Below are 26,104 nucleotides of genomic sequence, written 5' to 3' on the forward strand. Positions count from 1 at the left end.
CACCTCTAGGCTAGGATTGTTTGGAGAATTTTTATTGTGGTGAAATATATATAATATAAAACTTACCATTTTAACCACTTACAGGTGCACAGATCAGTGGCATCTGCAGTGTTTGTGCAACCATCACCATTATCTATTTCCAGAAATTTTACATCATCCCCAAATGAAACTCTGTACCCAATAAACAATAACTTCCTCCAGTCCTCAGTAATTATCATTCTAGTTTCTGCCTCTATGAATTTGATTACTCTAGGTAGGTATCCTCATATAAGTGGAATTATACAGTATTTGTCCTTTTGTGTCTGGTTTCTTCACTTAGTGTAATGTCCTCAAGGTTCATCCATATTGTAGCATGTATCAGAATTTCATTCCTTTTCAAGGCTGAATAATATTTCACTATGCACACATCAAATTTTTTTATTCATTCATCCATCTATGGACATTTAGGTTATTTCCACCTCTTGGCTATTGTGAATAATGTTTCTAAGAGCACAGATGTACAAATATCTGTTTTCAATTCTTTGGGGTATATACTGTTAGAAAGCTTTTATGTTTTACCTTTTACTTTACCATCCGACATTTTGCTATAAACAAATTTCCTTTTACAGTAAAAAAAAAACTACAAAAACCAAAAAACAGTAGAAGATATAGTAGCCAAACCATACTTCTCTCTCTCCTAGAAAGAAGTTGTCTTTGCTCCTTGAGTTCCCTTGTTTCTTGAGATCCTTCTTCCTCTCATTATTGTTCAAAATCAAATTCTGCAGCTGTCCTCCTCCACAGTATTTCAGTGGCTACCACAGTGATCCCTTAAGTATGGCCCACCGTGTTCTGTATTTATGATTTGCCTATCTCAACTATGAGTTCTCTGGCTTGAATGGTTATTTAAATTCTGTATCTCTTATAAGTTTAAGGTCATAAAAATAAAGGTGGCTTTTTATTGTTTTATTTTAATGAAGAGTAACATAAAGGGGCTTTCCACCCTATTAATAGATTTAGACAGGGCACCAACACTTTAGTTCTCAATAGTCTCTACTCTTACTGTTTTTCTCCAACACTGAGGCCACAGGTCAGGGATCTAGCAATGCTTTTGCTACTGTGTATTTTATATTAGAGAAATATTTCTCTGTACCCATGACTCTATCAAAAGTGGAAAATTAAAAGATAAAGAGGCCCACATATTTTTTGTATTTACTCATATTTCTAATCTAATCTCCCTGAGCCTGAGGTTCATCAAATACAAAATGAGGATCATAATAGCTCTACTCCATGGGTTTTATAGATTGTAAAGCCAAGTCCAAGAGAGTTAAGTAACTTGCCAAGGTCACAACAGTAGTAAAGTGGTTGAGCTAAGATTCAAAAGCAAGCAGCTAAGACTCCATAGCCCCACTCTTAACCACTCCTCTAGACTGCCTGTCTTACAGAACAAAAAATGAACCATAACTGACAAAGCAAACTCAGTTGATGGACCACTGAAGGGATTCTCTGCCTTGGTAGCATAATCCAAAAACAAGTAGGTAAGAATAAAATAAAGGACCACAGGAATAAAAACAAACCAACTTAACTAAGAGTAAATGGAGGGAGCACGGGCAGGGACCAGGAAAGGACTGCCTGAAATTATAAATATTCTAGCAACGCACAAAACTGATAATGGCTTATTATGAAGAGTATACAAAGAATCCCTATAAATCAGTTTTGAAAACTACTAGGAAAAGAAGCAAATATGAGAACTCACAGAAGTGGAAAACTAAATAGTCAACAGGTATTATAGAGGATCTCAACCTCTGCAGTAATCAATGAAATGTAATTTATAATCTAGATACTTTCTTACAAAATGGCACAAGAAAATGTACTAGAATGTTCACTGCCTCATTTCTTGTTTGTTTTTTAAATTTTTTGGTGGGGGGGAGGAGATAATTAAGTTTTTGTTTATTTTTTTAGTGGAGGTGCTGGTGATTGAACCCAGGACCTCGTGCATGCTAGGCAGGCACTCTACCACTGGGCTATACCCTCCCCCTCCGCCTCATTGTTCATAATAACAAAAAAAAGTAAGTAACGTAAATATCCATCAATATATAAACTGATAAAATTCAATGGAATATAAATACAAATGAAATCTAAACCTAGAGGAACACCATACAGCATTTAATATGGGTTAGCAGTGGGGAAGATATAGCTCAAGCACTAGAGCATGCACAAGGTCCTGGGTTCAATCCCTAGTACCTCCTCTATAAATAAGTAAGTAAGTAAGTAAGTAAACCTAATTACCTCCCCCCTCAAAAAAACCAATAAAATCAGTTAGCGACACATGTACCAAAATGAGTAAAACCTAGTGGTAAGTAATAAAAAGTTTCAGAAGGATATGTATATATAAGCATATATTTTAAAATATGCAAACAATACCATAATATTTATGAATAAACACACATAGTAAAAGCAGACTTCAACTGTATCTGTAAAGTTTTGTTCTTTTAAAAAAACAATAGATTGGAAGAAAATTTAACAAATTGTCAACACTTAGCCAAATACAATTGATCTCTCTCTTCTTTATGTATTTCATGATATTGTTATATCTCTTAGGTGTAATATAGTGGTCATGTTAAAAAAGAAACAAGTCCTTATCAGTTAGGGATGCATTCTGAAGTGGGTCAAATAGTGAATGTCTGGAATTTCCTTTAAAATATTCCAGGGTAAAAAAAGGTGCAGAGATAGGTGATTAATATAATGTTGATAATTACTATGGATGAGTACACTACATTTTTATATATGCTTGCATATTTCCATAAAATAAATATATTTTTAATGTTTATGATAGAAAAAAGAAGACAAGACTCTCCAGGATGTGCTGGGATGCCCATAGTAAAGAAATATAACTGAGGGCACCTCTGCATTTTTTCAGGCAGCACAACCTCTCCAGACTGCAACAGCTTAAAAAAAAAAAGTTCAATAAAAAAGAAAACAGAATATCTAAACCTATGTACTCAGTCATAACCATTCTCAGCCAAAAGATCTTCCTCCATCACCCAGACAGCATTATCTTTAATGTTTATTCTAGACATTTATTGGATGATTTAACTTTGCCAAATAAATACTTTGTAATTTAAAATGCATGGTTATTTGTAGAGCATGCCTTGGGATCATTTAAAATGATGAGTCCTTAGTACCTAAAAATGATGATGACAGCCCAAGTTCACAGGAGATTGGAATCACTGAGGCAGAAATTATTGCTATGGCAGGGCCTGCTTCTTCTACTTTGACCTCAAGGTTAGTGTCAGTAGATGAGAGGTGCACCCCGCCCCTGCCACTTTCTTTAGGTAAGGTATTAAGAGCCCTATGCAAAGACAACACTTTTCAATCATGCGTAGGCAAAACCCACAAAGGGTGCAAACTGAGGCATAATCTGAAATTGTTGGGCTGCTTTTAAGCCAGTAGAGGGAGCAGAACAGCTATGCCCAAATCTCTGACCCCACAAAGCAAAGGAGGGCTGGTGAAGCAAGGATAAATCAGTTTAGAACATGAAAAAAGCTCTACAGTCTGTCTCTGTAAATCACCTGGTCAGTTCAAAAAAGCAGAGATTTACTGTATCTTCCTACAGAGAGACACAACAATCCAAGTGAAGAGTATGATCCTTTAAGGCAGCTCTGTGAGCCTGGAAGTTGGATGCTTGTGGGCCAGCCCCAGCCTCTCAAACACCTCAGGGAAAGCACAGGAACCTCTTAGGAAGGCAAGCCCTTTCTGTTTGGCGCCAGTGTCAGGCAAGGAACAAGTAGAGGCCAAGCCTTCTAAACTTTAGTTTCAACCCATCTGAGAACCCCAAGAGAAACAGCCACTCTGATGCTGGTTATCTTGGGTTGATTTAGTTCTGCACCAAACTGACCAATTCATCCTGAAATGTACTACAATCACATTGTGGCAACAGCTTTGTAGTTACAGAAAGCCTTTATATTTAAATACTGTTCTTTCCTACTGGGTTGTAAGCTATAAGCAGAAAGTATGCAAGAGCTCACATCGTACTGTAACAAAAGTAATTATTTAGTATTCTTCTTATTTTATAGCCCAGAAAACTAAGGCACAAAAGGAAAGAAATTGCTTTAGGTTTCCTCAGAAAGTCAGCCAAGTACAGCACAGAACAGAGAGAGCAGTGAAATTATGGATCAAATGTTCCTGCAGCACAACATTGTTTGAAGAGCAAAAGACATTTAAACGTCTATCAACAGAAGTCTGTTTAAAACTGTTGTTCAGTGAAAATAGCCAAACACAAAAGGACAAAAAGTGTGATTCCACTTACATGAAGTACCTAGAGCAGTCAAATTCATATTGACATGAAGTAGAATGGTGGTGGCCAGGGGCTCAGGGGAGGAGCAATGGGAGCCCTTATTTAATGGGTACAGAGTTTCAGTTTTGCAAGATGAAAATGTTCCAGAGATGGATGGTGGTGATGGTGGCTCAGCAATGTGAAAGTACTTAATGTTACTGAACAGCACACTTAAAAGTGGTTAAAATGGTAAATTTTGTGTTATGTATATCCTACCACAATTTTAAAAATGCAGAAGTTTATTGCTTATATATGTACTATGTATCCTGCAGGCAAAAAAAAAAAAAAAAAAAAGGGTAAGGCAGCTGTTTGTACTGTACTGACATGGAATAATCACTAAGATACAGAAGGTTAATGACTGTGTTAAGTATTCAAAATGTTATTTTCTTTTAAAAATTGACACAATGGGATTAGAGTCAGAGTTTGGGGTTTCATCTTTGACAGGCAGCAATGGTGGTACAGGAAGTGTAAGCTCTGGAATAAGTGTCTGGAACCAAATCCTGGTCTCACCATCCATGTGGCCTTGGGTGTGTTATTCTACTTCTCGAGCTTCATTTCTGTGGCTGTAAAATGAAGAAAATACCAACTATCCCCCAGGGCTGTTGTGTGTCTTGAGTGAGATAATATATTTAATAGCACTTAGCCCAGTATGTCATTTATTAGGTATATACACTCCTCAAAAAATCCTAGTTTCTCTTAAGTATCATTCATGAATTTGTTCTAATCTTTTAACTCGTTTTAGGTGGCCTAAGAGAATGAATAGCATGACATATTTTAACAAAACTAAAGTACACACAAATTTGTATGTGGAAGGGCAGATGCAAAATGGTTAACAGAGGTACCTCTAGGGATAGTAATTTACTTAATGTCTTTAATGTCCATCTATATTGCTGCAGTTTTATTTTTTCAACCTGAAAAAACTAAAGGAAATCATTTAGCCTGCCCTTCTTTCTCAGTCTACTGATTCCTTCTTCTGTATGTGTGTAATCACCGCTCTGCAGCCAAACCTCCTTTTGTGTCACCCATACCTCTCCTGAGCTCTAAGACGAAGCATGGAGATACAGAGGTAGAGCCTGTGTGCCATACAGCCCAGCTGCATCAGTGAATGAGAAATAGGTCTGTTTTGTTTTCCCAAAGTTGAAAATAATTAACATTTGTATAAAAGTTTATTTGCATGTATCTTTGCTTGCAGTGTAAGGATTATATAACCTTTTTTCCAGATGAGGATGAGAGAGACAAAATGACTCACTAATAATCCAAGAAGCTAGGCCTGAAGCCTAAAACCAAGTTGCATCCCTTCCACCAAAGTGCAAGAGGCCAGAACACCACTTACAACTCCAAATGAGGATGTTCCACAGCTTTACACAAGAAAGAGAAGCACCATCCATCTAGAACTTCTCATATTCCCAAACCGAGATTCCATATGTATTAAATTATAGCTATTCATTCAGGCCCTCCCCTACCCCAGGCAACCACCATTCCACCTCTGAAGACACCATTCCTATCTCTATGAATTTGACTACTCTGGGTACATCATGTGAATGGATTCAAGCAATATTTGTCCTTTTATGACTGCCTTATATCATTCAGCATAAAGTCTTTAAGGTCTACCCATGTTGTAGCATGTGCCAGAATTTCATTCCTTTTTAAGGCTGAGCAATATTCTACTGTATGTATATACCACATTTTGTTTATCCACTCATCTGTTGACAGACACTTAGGATACTCCGACTTTTGGCTATTGTGAATAATGCTATTATGAACATGGGTGTACAAATATTTGTTCAAGTCCCTATTTTCAATTCTTTTGGATGTAAATCTAGAAATGAAATTCCTGGATCATACAGTAATTCTTTCTTTGAGGAACCACCATATTGTTTTTCACAGCGGCTGTACCATTTTCCATTCCCACCAGCAATGCCAATTTTCTATATCCCCACCAACATTTGTTATTTTCTGCTTTTGGTTTTTTGATAATAGCTATACTGGGTGTGAAATGTTGGCCATCTCAACCTTTGAATAATAGCCTAAAATGACTCTCAAGTCCTTACTGAATATTTTGGAACACATCATTCTATAAGAAGTCTGTTATTTTTCTTTATGTATTCTTTTATACTTACCTACTCTGAAATTCAGTTATCACTCTGCTCCTCACTCACTCCACCCAGACAAAATAGTTGCCTGCAGTTTATTCCCATCAGTTTGGTATTTCACTACTTGAAGGAACTAATGTCATATATAAATTTGGGATACTTGTATGCATTCTCTTCTCAAATCATTTACAAAAACATTAAGAGCACTAATCTCTACTTACCCAAGGATGCCATTTCTGCAATTAGACCTGTTTTAGAGATGGATGTAGTGTGAAGCAGCACAGCATAGCACTGAAAACCACAGGCTTAGGATACAGGCATCTAGGTTCAATTGTCAATGTTACTACCACTTACTAGCTGTGTACCTTTAGACAGGTTACCTAACCTCTCTTAAATTGTATCCTCTTATCTGAAAAACTGAGAAAATAACTCTACCTATTTTGTGTTAGGATTAATGAATTAGATAAATGTTAGCTAATTATCATGTTCTTTGAACACCAACAACAATAGTTAACATCAGCTAAATTTACTCTAGGTCAGGGACTACCTTAAGGGTTTTACATGTAGTAGCTCTTCTAATCCTCATAACAACCCTATGAAGCAAGCAAGTATTGCTATCCTTATTATCTAGATGAAACTACAGAAAAGCTAAGTAACCTGAAGGTATACAGCTACCAAGAATGGAAACTGGGATCTGAATCCAGGCTATCTGGCTCCAAAGACCGCTCCTTACAATGATACAATCCAGTCTCTCAGGTACAACAGGGGCCAGGCAGCAAAGTAAATGAGTGAAAACTGCCAGATTAAATGGCAGACTAGAAAATATACAACCCTGTTTAAAGGAAGCCACGATTCAGCTCCAGCCAGCTACTGCTAAAGAGGAATACAGGCTTAAGTGTGCCAGATCTTCCAATTTTTCAAGAGAAGACAGCAACCTGATTTTTGCAGGCTGAATGCAGGTCTTGGTGCAGGCTGCATTTAGCCCACAGGTAAGTTAAAGTTGGGTAATTTGCCCAAGGTCACAAAATTGGAGTCCAATGGCACTTCCGAAATCAGGAAGAAAAAAACCAAATGGCAAGTACTGGCAGGTATGGAGAGATAAGGAGAGGTGATGTCATGGATTTTGCACTTCACTACACAAGTATTCAGAGGAGGGATAACATCTACAGGCATCAACTTCTGCTAATACCCTGCCCTTGCCTAGTACCCTTGTCCTAAAAGCTGATTCCACTTATCTGCCTATTTTCTCATTTTTCCACATATCCAATTAGGTATGTAAGGCAGAAACATTATCCCCATTTTAAAGAAATGAAAAGTGAGGCATTGCTTTCTTTGCCTCAATGATAGACGGCTTGTCTCCTAGCTTGAAGCACTTTACATTAAACGGAAAACAGGAATTAAAGTAGTAGCAACACCTAGAGAGACTAGAACCCTGGAAAATAAGTTTCTCTAAAATCAACTAGTAGCAGTAGAGTTTAACAGAGCTAGTATTAAGTTTTAAGCCCGCACACCAATCCCTAGACAATGTCTCTAATTCCTAAGCAGAAACAGAGAAAGGAATCTACAAATACCTTACACCAGAATCACAGAATAGAGTTGGAAGACACCAACAGATCATCTCCAACATCCCCATTTTGCCAATGAAGAAATTACGGCACAAAGAGGTAAATTCACCTACCCAAGTGACAACTACTAGGCAGAGGCAGAGTGGGATTCAAATCCAAGATGTCTGATTCCAAAGCCTCTGCTCTTCCTAAAGTGTGGTAAGCAGAAGCCACTGGATGATTTCAGATGGTAGAGAAGTAATTTTAACAATTATGTATTTTAATGTGTATCAGGAAAAAAAATCCTACCACACAAAAGCCATGATTTCATAGACATTATAGTAATATAAAGTTTACTTTCAAATACTGTTTTAAGAAGTCAATTTAGGAAAAAAATGTTAAATAATAGCACAGGTGATACCCTTTAAATATGACAAAAGTCAAAATATGGGGCTCAAACTTCTGAAATTTAGAGAATAGTTTACCTGGCAATTTACTACATACCTCCTGAAGAGAAGGCCCCTAAATCTGAGGTTGTGATTTGATACATACCCAGACCGAAACAGGGTACCCAGGGATTAACCTTAGAAGGTATTAGGAGAACGTGACCATTTTAACAAAGAAAGTTGCAACCTAATCAGTTGTGCTGTAATCACCCTAAAGGAAGACTACAAAATGGCCAAAACTTGAGATAAAAATATTCAGCTTCACTAATAATCAAGTCCAGATATATGAGAACTTCAGTAATAATAAAAATTTTAAAATAATGCCATTTTCACATACTGACTGAATTGGCAAAGATTAAATGAGGCCCAGCAATAGCCATGATGCAATCTCATAATATACTGGTACAAGTATAAATAGGTTAGTTCAACCATCTTAGTAGATAAATATATATCAAATGAATTTTATAAATAAAAAAATTTTGATCCAGAATCCCATTTCTAAGATTTTATTCTAAGGGGAAAGAAGACAAGTTTTTGCAAAGGTTTAGCTATAAGATTTCTGATAAAAGCAAAAAACAACTAGAATAAGAGGGAATTAGTGGTGAGGGTATAGCTCAGTGGTAGAGTGCGTGCTTAACATGCAAAGTCCTGGGTACAATCCCCAGTAGCTCCATTAAAAATAAATAAATAAACCTAATTATCCACCCCCCAAATAAAAAAAGAGAATAAGAGGGAACTGGTTAAATTCTGATGTAGGCCCTTGACAGGACACAATACTGCTATATTATACTTTAGAACAGTTCTCAAAGTATGTTCCACAAACTTCAGGAGGCCTGCTAAGACAAAACCATTTTCACAATAACACTAAAATGTTATTTGCCTTTTTCATGATGTTGACACTGTACTGATGGTGCAAAAGCAAAGATGGGTAAAACTTCTGGTGCCTTAGGGCTAATCAAGGTAGTGATTGCCCTTAACTGCCACACACTGGTAGTAGAAAATAAATGCCACTTTCACTTAGGAATGTCCCTGATGAAGCAGTAAAAATAATTTTAACAAATTTCAACCAGAGTACACATCTTAATGTTCTGTATGATGAGATGGGAAGTACACATGAAGCACTTCCACTGCACACTGAAAAAAATGTTTTTTTTTTTTAAAAAGCATGTGTGAGATAGTTCCTATTGTGAGCTGAACTGGCTGCATTTTTCATGGAATATCATCTTACTTGAAACAACTGATATACACTGTGGTTATTCAGACTTGGGTATTTGGCAGGTATTTTCTCAAAAATGAACACGAGTCTGTCATTTCAAGGAAAACAACTGGCAGTATCTGTAGTCAATGATAAAATTCAAGCTCTCAAGTAAAAATAAGAATTTTGGAAAATGTACTATTTGCCACAGTGAACCTGACCACTTCCCAATACTTAAAGACTTTTCTGATGAAATGGTGGTGATATTAACAAATATGATTTCTTAAAATACATTACATAATGAAATGGATCAAGATTTGGAAAATCTGCTAACTCAGCCACTATTTTCCAAATGATCAATGCATGACGTTATAAAACAATGCATGGGTTGTGTGCTGCCACATACAGAAATGTTAGTATCTAGGTTAATGCTTGTATGCTAAGAAGTCTTTCAAAGAAAACATACAATAAAGGTTAAGAAATAATGATTTAAAAAAATTAAAACAATGCATGGGGCTCTTCTAATCCTCTCAACAACCCTATGAAGTAGGTATTGTTATCCTTAATATCCAGATGAAACTATAGGAAAGCTAAATAACCCGAAGGTATACAGGTACCAAGAATGGGAGCTGGGAGCTGAATCCAGGCTATCTGGCTCCAAAGACCGCCCCTTAACCATGATACAATCCAGCCTCTCAGGTACAACAGGGCAGGCAGCAAAGCAAATGAGTGAAAACTGCCAAATTAAACGGCAGACTGGAGAATATACAACCCTTTTTAAAGGACAAGCCACTACTCAGCTCCAGCCAGTTACTGCCTTAGAGGAGTGTAGGCTCAAGGTTGCCAGCTCTTTGCATTTTTCAAGAGAAGACAGCAACCTGAGGAGCTAAAGGTGTTAAAGGCAAACTAACAGATTATCATGTAACAGACTATGTAAAGTTCTCTGATATGGTTTCAAATTCTACAATGCAGCTAATCTTTAAGAAACTTCCACTTACTGAGTTTTGATATAGTATCAGAGAAGAATATACACAATTAACTGATACGGTGTTAAAATACTCTTCCCCTTTTAAAATTACGTATCTGTGGAAAGCTGAATTTTCTTCACATACTTCAGCTAAATCATTATTTCACAACAGAGTAAGTGTAAATGCCCTCATGATATTTATTATGACATTAAAGAGATTTGGGAAAATGTAACAATGCTATTCTATTTTTTTACTTCTGTAAAGTATACTTATTTTCATTACAATATTATCGTTAATATAAAATTCTCTATTGCTGATTTTAAATAAATAAATTTTTAAATTTTATCAGTTTTAAATTCTTATACAATAAAAACTGATAAATACGATCCATATAATATGAAATTCTTTGAGGTCTTCAATGATTTTTAAGAATGCAGAGAGGTCCTGACACCAAAGAATTTTAAGAATTTTTGCTTTAGAATAGTAATTCTCAACCAGGGTAATTCCCAATCTGCCACCCCCACCCCCGGTGAACATTCAGTAATATCTGGAGACATTTTTCGTTGTCACAACTGAGAAGATGTTACTGGCATATACTAGTCTTAGGTAAGGGATGCTGCTAAATGTCCTACAATGCACAGGACAGCCCCCCCATAACAAAGAATTATCCAGCCCAAAATGTCAACAGTGTTGAGGCTGAGAAATTCTGCTTCTGAAAATATTCAATGACATTTGAAAAAAATGTTAATATTAAGAAAAAACTAAAATAGCAGAGATGGCCTAATTCCATTTTTAAAATATGTACATATGAATGCAAAAAAGGCTAAAATATGTCCCATGTGCCCAAAATGGTTATCTTAAGTTGGTGGGATACTTCTTTAAGTATCTCTTTATTTTCCAAATTTCCCATAATTAACATGTGACTTTTCCAAAATTTAAGAATGTGGGAAATCTGTCTTATAAATGCCATATTCTGATAACCTGTATGATTCAACAGAATTCTCAACAGTAAAGTATGGAACTAGTGAAATGTCAAAAAACAAAAGCTCCTCAAATAGAGCTAGGGCAACACTAAAAACAGATTCTCAGAGCCTCAACAACAGTAAGGATTTACAGGGAAGTTACTAGGATAGTGGATGATGCAATCATTTTGAAGTACTCCCAGACTACAGACTGTCTTCATGTCTAATCCCACTTCTTCTGCCATAGTGAATTAACCTGGACAATATGCTCTCCCGATTAAAGCACAGATGTTCTTCAGTCATTCTGAGAAGTTTCTAACATTTCAGGTTTTTTTTTTTTTTAATTATGCCTGCTAACTTTTGCAAAATTCCTTGCGTAAGCATCCATTAACAACATAATAAAGCTTTCTTTTCCTGGGCAATTTCTAAAAATTGAACCAATGAGCAGCACCAATGCTTAGTCCTTCCAGGAAAGTACACAATACCCACCCAAGAGTAGGTATAAACAGAGATGTGAACTTTGAGAGTAAATTAAGGGCTGCTTGAAGTTGGATGCCAAATGTGCCAATTTCAGTTGTTTTTTGCTGGTATGTCTAAGGCAAAACATGCTTCAGCCATCTACGGTAGCAAGTGATAAGATATCTGCACTAGGCCATCAAACATGGTTAAGACTATAAAGATCTATAAAGAAGGAAACAACAATCCTCAGAGACTCCAATTAGTCTCTTGGCCTTAAGGAGTAACACAAAAGATACAACCGGAAATTTAAATACAAGACTTGAATGGAAATTCAGAATGAAGAAAGTTGTGTAACAAGATTTTGACAGGCATCTGGATTTGCAAAAAATTCCTCCTCCTGAGTAATAATCTTGGAAGACTTTTTAAAGTAAGGAAGTAGAGGCAGGCTAAGAATTAAAACTGGAGAGACAGTCAGAGTGACAGTCTGCCTCCACCCTGGAAAATCTCTACTACTCATCTGTGAAATAATGAGACATCACTAACTTAATCAAAACAACCATGTTCAGAGACAATAAAACAGCTCCTGGTGGAGTAAGTCGCTTTGTTTGACTAAGTCCTTCATAAATGCAAAACCTCATGACTCCCTTCTGAGTACCAGATCAGAAGATGCAGGATTTTAACTCTGCTTGTACTACTTACTATCACAATAGTAGTTGTGAGCTACTGGGCTAATCACCTTACCTTTTTGTTTCTTTATATCCATATATGTAAAATTAAAGGCTTCAATTAGATGATCATTAGTCCTTTCCAGCAATAAAATTGTATGATTCCAGAGACAGAACATCATTAGTCTAAGATCACAAGAAGGGTAAAATCAGAACTCTAATCCAGATCTCTTAAACTTCTTTAATGATGACGTTCCATAACATGAAAGACATTCGAGAGCCAATTGCCCATATATACCTTAAAAACTACAATTCCTGAAAACCCTTCTCAGGGCCAACCTATACACTATAGAGGGCCAACTTTTATATCAAATGTATCTGGTGCTAGACTTATACTCCACAAAACTAAGCATTTAGCATAGTTTTAGTATCAATCTCGTATCACTTTTGGTTAAAAATACCTCAGGAAAAAAAATCCAACTCAGTGGAGAAACATTCCTCAAAACATCTTTTCTCAAAATCAACTCTGCAAGAAACAATCCACAGGAAGACTTTAAAAAGAAAGAAAAAAAATGTACACGTCAACAGTTGAACAAGAACTATAAGAAAAGATATATAGAAAGGGGTAACTTATTAGCCTCTAGATCTAGGCTTTTCTTAATGGTTTTAGCCTTTTTTTTTTCCTTCTTCTTTTCTAAGTAAGAGGACAAGGAGGGGACAAATGACTAATCAACCACTAGGCCTCTCAGATTCAATTCAGTACCTTGAAAGTGGCAGCTGAAAGACCTGACAAGGGGAAAACGGAGGCCTGGAGGCTTTCCCAGCAAGAGGCATTCGATGGTGAATGGGAGGAGTTAAGAGACTAGGGCTTTGGTTTTACCTGAGTACCAGACAGCTCAGATGATTATGAATAGGTGGCCATATGACTTATCATCCAAACTAGGACCTTTTTAAGAATGAAAGCACTAATAATTGTACCAGGACAATGGGGAACAGTCCTAGGTAAACCAGGACATACGGTTACCTTAGTTATAAAGGACCCCAGCAAAGGAAGGGGACCCTGTAGAGCTACCTGATCAACCACATAAGGTAGTCTTACCTTACCTTGTCAACAGAAGGAGTCCCGGCAGAGGCAACAGGGAAGATGGGAATCAGCCTTTCTGCCAACATCATCTCTGCTGCTTGGATCTATTACAAACTTGTCAGTTACCTCAAATGCCATTTCCTCACTGATTCCTACATGCCCCAGCCCTCTGGAAAATAACTCCTGTTTTAGGATTTGCTCTAACTGGAAAATAGTACTCAAAGCACACAGACCTGATCTCCAATGTATATCAGCTCTGTATCCTGAGAGGTATAGAATCTCGGGTATCCACCTCTGCAAAGTGCGGAGTGAGCAAGGCGGCAAGGAAAGTGTGAACGTGAAAGCATGTCAGCTAAACTATGCTTGGCATGAGAAGAGCAAACAACTAAAGTGACGAACTACTGCTGTCAAGTCTTTCCCTAAATCCCTGACCTAGGAAACTCAATGTGAAGAGCAACTGGGAATCCAAGACCAGAACCTGAAGAGCAACTCTCCTTGTTCATCCCATCAGTGAGTAACCTTGGAAATGAAAGCAGAGAGAAGTTGCAGGTGACAGAAGTAAACTTAGCTTGCAAGAACACTGTGCTTCAAGTTAGTGTTAAAAGTACTTCCAAGTGAGTAACAGAGTGCTCTGTGGGCAGATCTCCCACATTACATTGTTTGAATCTTCTTCCGAAAACCACTTTATTCTGAAGTACATTATTTATCTGAGCTCCAGGCACAGATATTTTCTCCTCATGTATAATTATGAGGAAAGATACCGACTTCTGTTGGCTGAAATTCAGTCAAACATGCTCAATCAGTATGCTTTCAGTAGAAATCAAACTCAAATCACAGGCTCAGCACTTGTTTGTACTTTCAATTGGGCTAATAAAGAAGAGGAAGCAACTTGGTAACCAGAGTATGTATACCCACTCCTAATTAGGCGAGTTTAACCCAGTGTGAAGTTTATGTAAGCAGGCATGGAACACGCAGTGTAAGAAAGAAGGAAACTTCAGCTGACTGCCAAGACCAAAATCCAGGTGAAGTGATCTGCAGCTGTGAACAGAACTGTGCTCAGTGGCCCCAAGCCCATTGATCCATCCCCTCAACCCCAGCCCCAACTCCTTCCTCTATTTCCATAAATAGGGGAAAAAAGCAATTAGCAAATCACAGGAGATGAGAATGTAGGGAAAAGGTCAGATCCTTTTAAAATGTATGTAACATTCTAAAAATTTCAGAGCAGTTAGCAACATGTCTCAGAGCAACATGTCTCAGAGCTCATGCAGACCCAGGCTGGAAATTCAGCTCCACCACAAACCACAGGTTTCATAAAAGTTCCTTAACTTCTCAAGCCTCAGTTTTCCTCATATGTACAATAAGGACAACAGTACTATCCCCAACTTAGGAAAGATTCTTTAAGGCATTAGTTGTGATCGTGTGTGTAAATGTGCCTGACACATATGAAACACCCTCAAATAATATTTGATGAATAACATGCTCAAATATTAGCTATTTTTATTGTTAAATATTTATTTTTATAAACAGCAAGGTCTCCAGTGTCAGGTGAGGCATTCCTACTTAATTTGGTAGCCACTGGGGAAAACTGTAGATTTCTGAGGGATCAGTAGGGGATGTGAGATAATGAGTTAAGTTTTAGGAAGCTTATACTATGTTGGCAGTGGTGACTAATAAGTATTCAAGCTGAAGAGAATAAACTTGGGAAGCAGCTATTGGAACCAAATTTTCTGCAAAGACTAAGGTAACAGATAAGGTAATAAAAATCTTTTTCATGCCTAAAATTCTATTTCACTTCCTTTTAAACAGAAACAATGAATTCCACTATTTTTCCACTAATGCCCTACCTGTTCTCATTACAGAACCCTCAGCAATCATTTTTCAATGTCCTTTCTTGATTCTTTATGACAATTAAATATAAAACCTACAAATCCCTTTGTCTTTCTAGATCACAGGTAACACTAGCTATTTTTAAGTGGCAAATAAAACATATTAAAGTGCTTAGCAGAGGGCCTGGCATACATTACTTGCTAAATAAATGCTTTAAAAAATTCTTAAAATTATTATTGAGATTCAAGAGGCTCACATCGTGTGTTCTTATTAAACATTTTTAATGAAAAAATAAACATAAGATACGTGTGTGGAGCAAGCTACATACAGCAAAACACAGAAATACAATTTATCATCTAAGAGGAGGAACTAGAGTTGGACACGTGCTCAGAAATTGCTAACATTCAGCTTTCAGTTCTTTAGAACAGCTCCAGAAAAGGTGGCCTTCTCTTTAAAAAGAAAAAGGACATACAAAAAGGCAACTTAAAAGCCACACTTGCCTAGGAGCAATGAGCCCTACTTGTAGTCCTCACCGCCAAAGACTAACTGGACAGTTCTGGACAAGTTACCTTTCTACTTCTCCACAGTATGAAGATCTTTCCATCTCTCTGATTTGACAAGAAAGAAAAAAAGAAATTTTTAAAAAGATTACCTAATGCAGTATTTCCCAAGCTTCAGTCAATTGTGATTACCTTTTGATTATTGCCATATCCATAACACATTAACCATTATTTTACTTTAAACTGACTCTTTAAAATTTAACCTCACCTTACGCAATAAATCCATGAAGATATTTTATACATGCTAGTTAACTTCTCTAATATGTATAAAATCAATGTACTACTAAAATATAAACATTCAAAGAGCACCTAAAATCAGGCAAACAGTAACCAGTCCTTATAACTTAAAATAAAAATTTTTAAAGAACAGAGAATTAAGCAGAAATGTAATTTTACATTGCCACCACAATCTAAGAGCTAATCCTAATAGATTCATAATCATTTCTTTAATTATAAGAGACAATACTTTTAATATAATGTGGGGCACTAAAAACTGAAAACAGAATCAATTCCTTCTTAACCTACATAATCTTCATTGGAATTCAGATTTTAGATCCTTTAACCTTAAAAGGCTTTAATTCTACCCTTGAGTATCTAAATTCAGACTAAAAAAAATAATTACTTTCTTGAAATCATGACAAAGAAAAAAAGATCAAAATTAAGTGCTATTTATTGGCAATAAAAGTGCTCTTTGCTCAATGCATGAGAAAATAAATGTATCCACTTCTTAACTCAGAATTCAGAAAGCAGTATCCATTTGTCTCAAACTTACTGATCAATAAAGTTTCCCTGATTTAAATGACTCCAACTGTACTTTACAACCAAATCTATCAATCATCAGTCAATGAACACTTGCACCTGGGCCTTTCAGTGTGTGGCCAGGATACGTAACTGAGAGCTACTGCTCTTCTTAGAACTCTTAGTAATCAGAAACACATTGACAAGTCAAGTCAGTGATGATCTTTTGAACAACACTGAACACAAAGACAACTTTCTGATGTGTTTCTAATGTCTAATGAGAGTAGTGGTCATCAGTTAAACCTCATCGGGTTATTTTAAAGCAGAAGTGACAAACCCAGGCATATTCTAAATTTGCCAATTTTTGATAGGTATCAATTGGCTGACTGAAGAACAAGTCGGAAAAATAATGCATACCTATAAATATCCATGTTACCTTATCCTTATGACATGATCTTTATAATTTATCATAGCAATGTCCTCCAAGGCCATCTCTATGAGCCATCTTTTTCACTAGAGCTCAGAGACAAGGGGGATTTTTGCTGTATTAAGTACTACAAACCTGAGAAAAATCAAATATCTATTAAATCAAATATCCATTAAAGTCAAGTAAAGCAGAAGAGAAAAATTAAAAAGTGTCATGCACTGTTACAATTGAGAAGTAAATGTTCATAAAACGCAAGCTTAAGAGCATGATTTATATCTGATTCATCATCTCTGTTCTCCCCATAGCTCCTGTCTTATAAACAGCATACACTCAAAAACTATTTGTTGAACTAATTAATAGACCAAAGAATAATACAACACCTTCACAGCAATGCATTATCAGTAAATGGAAAAGCCCAGAATTCTGATCACCATGTCAAAATGTATGTACTACAAAAGTTTATTTTAAAGTCAGAAACCTGTCCTGCCACTAGACGTATTTCTCCTGATAAACTAACCCCTGGACCACGAAATTAATTCTAATTAAATACATAAGAAGTGTTAATAAAGTCAGATTTTATTTAACTGGCTAAAGCCAAACACTACCTGCAGATAATAGGCTCTTACATAAATTTATTTACAAAAAACTGATTCCATAAAATGAAACATAACTAGTGACTGGGCAGCAGAAAATGATCATTAATTAGCGAGTCCCAATTAAGCATGTAGTTATTATCATAGCTATTATTTGATGCTTAAAATTATGCTTTGATGACAACACTGGGGATAAGCTTATTCATAAGGCATTTCTAACAGTTCCCCTCACTGAGATCATTCTCAGTTTTTCATACTGTACTGTGCCATGTGCAATAAATGTTAGATGTTGAGGTGCCGACCTCCTGTAAGCTTTTTGTGGGGTTCAAGTTAAACCACAACAGTAATAACAGTTGCATCAGCAATAGCAACCCGAGCCACAGAATGTCTGGGCCCTTGTGCTAGGAACTTTACAAGTGTTACTTCATTCAGTCCTCACCACAGCCCTGTGAGGTATTACTGTCCTTATACTGGTGAGGAAACAAACAAGTGACTTGTCAAAGGTAACCCAGTTTGCAAGCAATTGAGGTGATATTCACCCCAGGCACTCTGACTCCAGAGCTCATACTCTAATCTCTACATATAACTGTGGATACTTATAATGATCAATAAGGTCAGAGACCCATATAAAACAGAGATAGGACTAAATAGTTATCCCAATTATAAACATCATGACCAAGTTAATTAAATGCCTCTGCCCATTCACAACTCCCACTTTGAAATAGTATAGTTGCTGACGCTATCTGAAAAGCTTCTGAAGGTGCTTTTTCTACATTTTGTCACAAGCATTAAAAAAGAGATCGTAATCTCTCACTGTAACTCAAAACTTCATACTTACAGGCTATTAATCTACTAGCTCTACAGGTTCCAAAGCCTTGAATATCAATTCAGGGTAAATAATATTACAGCAACTCTCGTCCTACAGAGCTGAATATTTTTGTTTACTATTAGATTCTGTTTACACAAACCATTTATAAGATATAAGAAAGCAGAGAGTTATAATCCAAGTCAGGTACATATGGAGCTACATTCTGATTGGTCTCCCAACCAGATCCCAAGATGTTCATCTTCTTCCCAAGGAAGAAATAAAAAGACTTTTAAGCAAACATATAAAAGACTCCATTTTAGGGAAAAGGAGAAACCTAAGAGGAGGCAATTTAAAGAATTAGACTCAACCAAACACTTAAAAAAGTAAACCCAGGCTATCACCTAAATATATGTACTAGCATAACCTCCTCGATGTTGTCAGGCTCTCTTCTAAGTAGCATTCGAATATACAATGTTGTTCCTTATCTCTCAAAGGACTAACATCCATAAATATTCTAAGATGAGACTGCAAGCAAAAGCTGTCCTTTATAGACAGTCATGTTCACTCAAAGCCATGTAGTTCACAAAGTACCTTCACATATGACATTTCATTGAACACTACCTCCTTGCCAGGTAGTGAGGGCAATTTGTTGTCTCCAGTTTACTGATGAGGAATGAAGGGACTTACCTAAATTCATATAATTTATGTCTGGTAGAGCCTCCAACATATCACGTGACACCAAATTCCAGGCTCTTCCGTTGTGCCTCAGTCCACATCAAAAAGTCACAAAACTATCCTGTCTGCCCCATTTGCATGTGTTCATTATCAGCACTGTAAGAACAAGTGTCAGCTAACAATGACACCATGAGTTGTAAGTACAAAGGGGAAAGAAAAACTCAACATTTTTCTGAGAGGCCTAGCACTCTGTTCAGCATCCGATATAACCTTTGCCTAATGTAGCTCTCACAACAGCCCTTCAGGTGGGTGCTGGTACTCCCATTGCTTACAGCAGGAAAGAGAAGCTTAGCAACTTGACTTTAGTCACACATTAAATGACATAGCAGTGATTTTAACCATGTGTGTGCTATACCACACTGCCTTACATGATATCATAGTAACAACTTTTTCTAATCAACAGTAAAGAAACTACTTTTTATGTTAAAATGTTTTTATGTTTTAAAACATCAAAAAACCATCCTCTCACTTGTTGCTGTCACACTCTCACTTCCCCGGCAGAGTACCTTTTCTCCTTCCTGGTTTTCTCTGGTTTATTCTTAATATCTGTTGCCCTCATTGTATCCTAGAAAAGGGGCCAGCTATTAGAACGAAAAAGCAATGATGTAGCCTTAACAAATAGCATTTTATAAGGCCATAGGAATCATGCAAATATTATTTTTGCCCTAGGTCAAAGTTAATTCTATCAAATAGTGTGTGTCAGAAGACATGTGAGCCTGCCCAAACAATTAGAAAATGAAAACAGTGAACTATGAACAATCTGTCATTTTAAAAAATGGTTTTTCTTCCAGTTTTATTGACATAATTGACAAATGGCACTATATAAGTTTAAGGTGTACAGCATAATGATTTGGTTTATATACATCACAAAATGATAACCACAATAAATTTAGTCACATCCATGATCTCATATAGATAGAAAAATTAAAGAAACAAAAAAAAATATTTTTCTTGTGATAAGAACTCTAAGAATTTATTCTCCTAACATTCATATATAACATACAGCAGTATTAATTACAGTTATCATAATGTACTTTATACATTACAACTCTAGTAGTTGCTTATCTTAAAACTGGAAGTTTGCACCTTTTGACTGCCTTCATCCAAATCCCTACCCTACCCTAGCCCTGGTAACCACAAATCTGACCTCTTTTTCTATGGAACAATCTATCATTTTAATCACCACTTTCAAGGGCTTTAAACAATCCAGACAAGATATAAGAACCACAATAAAATGCATCAAAGTAATCTTATTACCATCCCAGAGTCTGGCCTCCCACATTATTTGAAACATTAGGGATAGATAGCATTAGCCTCAAAATACTACATACTCCTCCCCTCAGGTGTTAACTGCTAAAAGAAGGACAACGATAATTAAAATGTAAACATGACACTTTAGTTTTAAATTGGGGAAGATTATTGAAGGACTTCCCAGAACAAAATTTAATTAGCTTTAACATGTTAAGGTGTATTTACAACTCCTAGAGGGAGCTTTCTTATCTGAAGCAAACAGAAGGAACTTTCTGTTAGCATAAGTTGTACTCATAATTGAAGGTGAATAGCTAATAAGGCTTTTAACCAAAACTCCATGTTTAGGGAACAAATAAAAGCTAACACTATCTGAACTAAACTGGAGGGGCAGGAAGAAAAGCCTGCTGGAAGGACTAGGAACAAGGACAGGAGTAGATAAAAAGGAAACAGGAAGGACTCAGCTAGAGGAAGTGTGAGGGAAAGGAGGAGGAGTAAGGGGAAAAGACGGCTGGAACCCAGAAAGTACTGATGGAGTACTCAGGCCTAGAAAAGTGGAAATCAATGCCTAGAACCAGAAGGTTTGCTAGAGACTGACCTGTGGAAAGGGCCCTGCTCTTCTATAGACTTAAATTAAGATAAAGGAAATGAACTGGCCAAGTCTAGAGAACATGGGGTTCCTTTAAGACATAAGGGAAGGTACTTGCACAAGGATAACTGGTAGAGAATAGAGGAAACTTTTTAGCTTTTTAAAAAAAATGTTAATTAACTTTAAATGGATTGATTGTATGGCATGTGAATTACATCTTAGGAAATCTGTTATTTTTAAAAAGCGTGTTAAATTCAGCAATGTATGACTACATTTACGATTTAATCAACATGATTAATTCAATCTATACGAGGGTCCCCAATTTCCCTCACCCAGTACGGTGCGTTTATTTGCGTCTGGGAACAGTTCTGTTGGAATACTCCCGTATGAGAAGGAGACAGGAGTATTATGAATACAGAAGAAACAGGAGGGGGAAAAAAACTTGGAGCTGTTTAAAGAGCTCTTCCCCCATTTTAGCCCTTGGAATTTTTGGCCCTGTGCGGGAAGGACGCTTTTGTTTAGGGTATGCCTTTAAGTGGGATATCAAGTTTCTTCAGGAGATGATCTAGGGTCAAAATCTACCTAGTCAAAGAGAAAATGATCTGGGGTTGAAAAGTCAAGTCAGTCCTGGAGAAACCCCAGAAGGTTTATTGTGAAATGATCACATAAGTCTTATCTCTGCTAACCCCCCAAAATGGACCGCACGCCCCCTGTCACTTCCGAGTGCTACCAGCGAAGACGACGGATGCTATGCCGTGATCCCAGAAGTTTCTGGCGAGCTACCCACTGACGTAAATTAGAAAACCATTCGGGGACCAGCCTGGGTAAAGCAAAGCGCCACGTCCAGCGCTGGGCTCCCCCTTCCTCCTTCCTAATGTAGGAAAAGGGACGAGGTAAGGAGGGCAAAAGGCGAGCGGGAACGCCAGATCAGCCGTATTCGCCTTCCTCCCCTGAGCCCAGTTTCGGGGAGCGGCCCCCAGCGTACCCCATCTCCATTCGCCTGCCTGGGGCCCGCGACCCCCCGGAGGAGGGTGGCGGCGGCGAGCGCCCCCAAGGGCAGCAGGGGCACCTCCCCCGGGGCAGCTGTCGCCTCCGCCCGCTCAGCCCCGGCCTCCCCGGGAGCAATAGGCTATCGATTCAGCTGCCTGTCGCTAGGAGCCCAGGGAGAGCGAGGCCTACACCGCCCGGCCGGAGCCCCGGCCTCGATTTCGCCACTTTCCCCACACCAGAGGGGAAGCCCGGGGGCAACCAAGCCCAGCAGGGTGGGAGGGAAGAGGCGCGGAGACCACCTGCAACGGAAGCCGCGGGGAAAGGGGGTGCGGAAACGCGGCTCCCGCCAACAAGTCTCCCGGGGTCGCCCACCCCAAGCCTCACAAGTTGCGCATTCAAGTTCAGGCCGGTACCCCTTAAGCCTTCCAGAGCCCTCGGCACTCCCGAAATCATAAGAAAAACAAGACGCGGAAGAGGCCACTTCAGGAGCCGAGGAGATGGAGCCGGGCCCCTGAGGGCGCCGAGGGGGCGGCCGACAGGGACCCGCCCCCCCGTCACCACCCTTCGGTCGCCCGGCCAGCCCCCGAGTCGCAGCCCCGACCCCTCCAGCGGCCGGCCCTGTCACTGCCCACCCCAGGCCCCAAGGCCCCTTCCCCGGACGCCAGCAACAAGGGCTCGAGCTCCCCACTGGCCTCCGGCGCGCCTCGGCCTCCTCCCCCTCCAAAGCCCCCAAATGCCCCCCGCACCTTTTAAAGTAAACGGAGGAAGAGTTTCCCATCAAACTTTGTCAAGCGGTAACCTCGCCCCCCTCCCCGACCCACACTCTCAGGCCAGTCACCGGGAGAGAGCACTTTACACTTGGGATAAATCGAATTAAGGACCTGTCAACCATTTTAGGTCTTTTTTATGGAAGACATCCTCTCCTTCCCCTCCCTCCCCCTGCCAGGGTTTTAATTTGACACCCAACCTTGCCACCGCCGGGGAGGGGGGGGGGCGAGGAATTGAGGAGGGAGGGGGTGGGGACGGAGGGCAGGAGGAGGGTGGCGAGGGAAAGCGGAAAGGGGAGGTGGGAAGAGGGCCTGGAGGCGCGGGGAGGGGAAGGGGGTTGATTTACCTGAGACCAGCCACTGGCCTCCATTGTTGGAGAATTCAATGGCATTGACACAGCCGAAGTGGCCGAGGAGGTCCTTCTTGTAGAGGTTTCTGCAGCCTCGCAGGCGTCTCCTCTGAAAGTCCTGAGTGAGCAGGGGGTCCCCATGCAAGCCCCGCTGGGACAAGAAGCCCACCACTGACCTCATGCTGCCCCCCAGGCCAGCTCTCCTCTTCATGCTGGAACCGCCGCCGCTCGCGCCGCCGCCCCTCCCTCGGCCTCACGCGCGGCCGCCGCTCTCCCCCCACCCGGCCCTCCCCCCGCACTGCGATCCGGATGGTTCTTTAACCAGCCATAGCAGACGGAGCGAGGTGTGCAGACACTCGGTGGCGTTCGCGGCTTCCTGACGGTCTCCTCCCTCCCCTTCCCCCTCCTAGGCTCCTCCCACTTCTTCTCCGCCTCCTCCAGCAGCTGATCCTCAGTTGCGGCCGCGCTTCCGCGATGCGCGCGGCCCTTCCGTCGGCGGCGGGGGCCGGGAGTACGCGGGCGGCAGCGGCCCCTCCCCCGCCGCGGGCTGCGGGCCGGAAGAACGCGGGCGGCTGGGCTTTCCCGCCGCAGCTCCTCCCCGCGCGAGGAGTGGGGTCGCGCTTGGCTGAGGCCCGGCTGCACCCCCTGAGCGTCCCACTCTGTGAAGTTGGCGGCGCGCAACAATCAAAGTGGCCGCGGGGCTGCGGGCTCGCTTTCCTCCCCCGGCGGCCGGCGGTCCATCGCCTCCTGGAGGCCGGGCGCCGGGGCGAGTGCGGCTCCCCGCGCTTTTTTTTTCTTTCGGTCCGGAAAATGCAGCCCGAGGTGGCACAGAGGTGGAGGAAGGACTGCGGGCAGACGCTCCGGTCGTCTTCCCTTAGTTCTGCTCATCCTGGGGCCGCCCGAGCCCTGTCCAAGGGAAGGGAGCCCGGAGTTAGGACTGGACACTTGGGGTAAGGTTGCTTTGGACCCTCCCCTCAAAGAAATTTTTAACACCGCCTCTCCCCTCATCCAGTTCTCTGATTTTCCCTTCCTCCAGCCGTTTAGTGAAAAAGGCTAAACTGGGTTCCATCTGGTAGATGATAAAGTGGTATATGAGAAAAAGGTAGGAGGGGGAAGGAGAAATTCTTAAGAACTGAGAAGAAAATTGCCAAAACTGAGTTGAGAAAGCTCAGGTAAGCAGAAAATACTTCTGCCCATTAGTTCCAGGTACATCTGCAAGAAACAAGAAGCCTTATTTCAAAATAGCAATATATGTTATTTAATTGGGTGCGCCTCTTCAAGGTCTTGAGCGTGGAGCTCTGAGGCCGTACAGCTGTTAAGCAGCAGCTGCGTTCCAGGCCAGAAGTGGCTGCACTTCAGTAGGCTGGGAGCCTCCGCGTTGACCCCAGTGAGTAGTCTGGGTGTTAAGTGCTTTGGAATTCGACCAGATAAAGTGAGACAAAAAAAAAAGTCCGCTTGTCAGTGTATTGGACTTTTCCCAGAAGCTATTCTCTGTCATTAAACGGTAATAAGCTACTAGAATAGGCAGGTATCAGTTTTGCCCTTTCAATTTAGCAGGAATTACATCCTCTATCAGAAATAACAGATGGGCAGTCGGATATACTGCCATGAAAGATGGGCTGAACTTGAAAGAGGACACCTATCAAGCAAAATCACCTACTTCTACTTTTTGTACAAGGACAATAAGATTAATTATACTAATAAAAAATATACAGGTAAATGTTTAATTTAAAAGTCAACATTAAAACAAATGTTGCTGAACTTAAATTCTCCTAATTCCAAAAATTATGGTTTTAATGGAATTTTATTTCCATAAACAGGAAAATGTGTAATGCTTTCTTTTTAAAAGTTTAATTCTCAGGATGCTTCATAGTATTTATTCACTATAGCAGCACCATAAAGATCAGTAGTGGTTTACCAGCTTGATTATAACCAACATCTTTTCTTCATGGCAACCACCATCTTTTCTTCATAGTGATGTCATAATCTTTAATTAAATGTGTATTATTTTTATTATATCAGCATGTTCCCCTACTGTGCTGTAAGTTCTCATTGAGTTTGAAGTGTCTGTGCTTCATTCCAGTGGAGATGATTTCAAAGCCAGTTTCTCATCTCACTGTTCTTTTGCTTGACCTACTCAAAACACACATTCAAAAACAGGGAGCCCTCTGGCTCCTTCCAGTTAACAGGACATCATTTATACCTACTTTATTTTGCCTGGGGTGGGGGAGATGAGCACAGTAATGATGTGGTTGAAGTGAAATTTACTGTGGCAGTATATGACACCCCCTTCTGCCCTCTCATGCACATACCTCTTCTCCACAATTTTAAATGTAACTCACTTTTCCCCAATCCCTGGAATAACTGTCCCATTTACCTCAGCCTAAAAATAGACGAGGATCTGGTCACAAGCCAGCCCAATTCTAGGACCTTGCTGGAATTCTCCTTAACTGTTCAGTGACCAGCCAGGACAGAAATGTAGGACCACTCAGTCTGTTTATACACTACTGCTAGTCTAAGCAGCTTTTCATAAGCAAAGTGCATAAAATCTCTCATTCTCATAATTAGAATTGCCAGATAAAATGCAGGATGCCCAGTTCTATGTGAATTTCAGGTAAGCAATGAATAGTTTTTAGCATAAGTATGGACCATGTAATATTTGGGATATACTTATACTAAAATTATTGTTTATCTGAAGTTCAAATTTAATTGAGCATCATGTATTTTTATTTGCTAAGTCTGGC

The 26,104-nt window shown here is 39.5% G+C and overlaps 2 protein-coding genes across 4 annotated transcripts in view; one reads left to right on the forward strand and one right to left on the reverse strand.

The window, feature by feature from the left end:
• The window catches only part of DCAF5 (DDB1 and CUL4 associated factor 5), a 93,875-nt gene extending 70,156 nt beyond the window's left edge, over positions 1–23,719 (reverse strand). Inside the window, exon 1 of one of the 3 annotated variants that reach the window (XM_032482254.1) lies at positions 23,358–23,719. In XM_032482254.1, coding sequence (XP_032338145.1) covers positions 23,358–23,571 — 214 coding nt within the window. In that variant the 5' untranslated portion in view covers positions 23,572–23,719. The remainder of the gene's footprint in view (positions 1–23,357) is intronic. The other 2 variants (XM_032482253.1, XM_032482255.1) reach the window with 2 other exon arrangements.
• Positions 23,720–24,186: 467 nt separating this feature from the next.
• Positions 24,187–26,104, forward strand: part of EXD2 (exonuclease 3'-5' domain containing 2) — a 78,767-nt gene continuing 76,849 nt past the window's right edge. The window contains exon 1 of the mRNA XM_032482257.1: positions 24,187–24,310. The gene's annotated coding sequence lies outside the window, so the exon portion shown is untranslated. The remainder of the gene's footprint in view (positions 24,311–26,104) is intronic.

Source organism: Camelus ferus, chromosome 6 (genome assembly GCF_009834535.1).
Source record: "Camelus ferus isolate YT-003-E chromosome 6, BCGSAC_Cfer_1.0, whole genome shotgun sequence".
NCBI classification, from domain to species: domain Eukaryota; kingdom Metazoa; phylum Chordata; class Mammalia; order Artiodactyla; family Camelidae; genus Camelus; species Camelus ferus.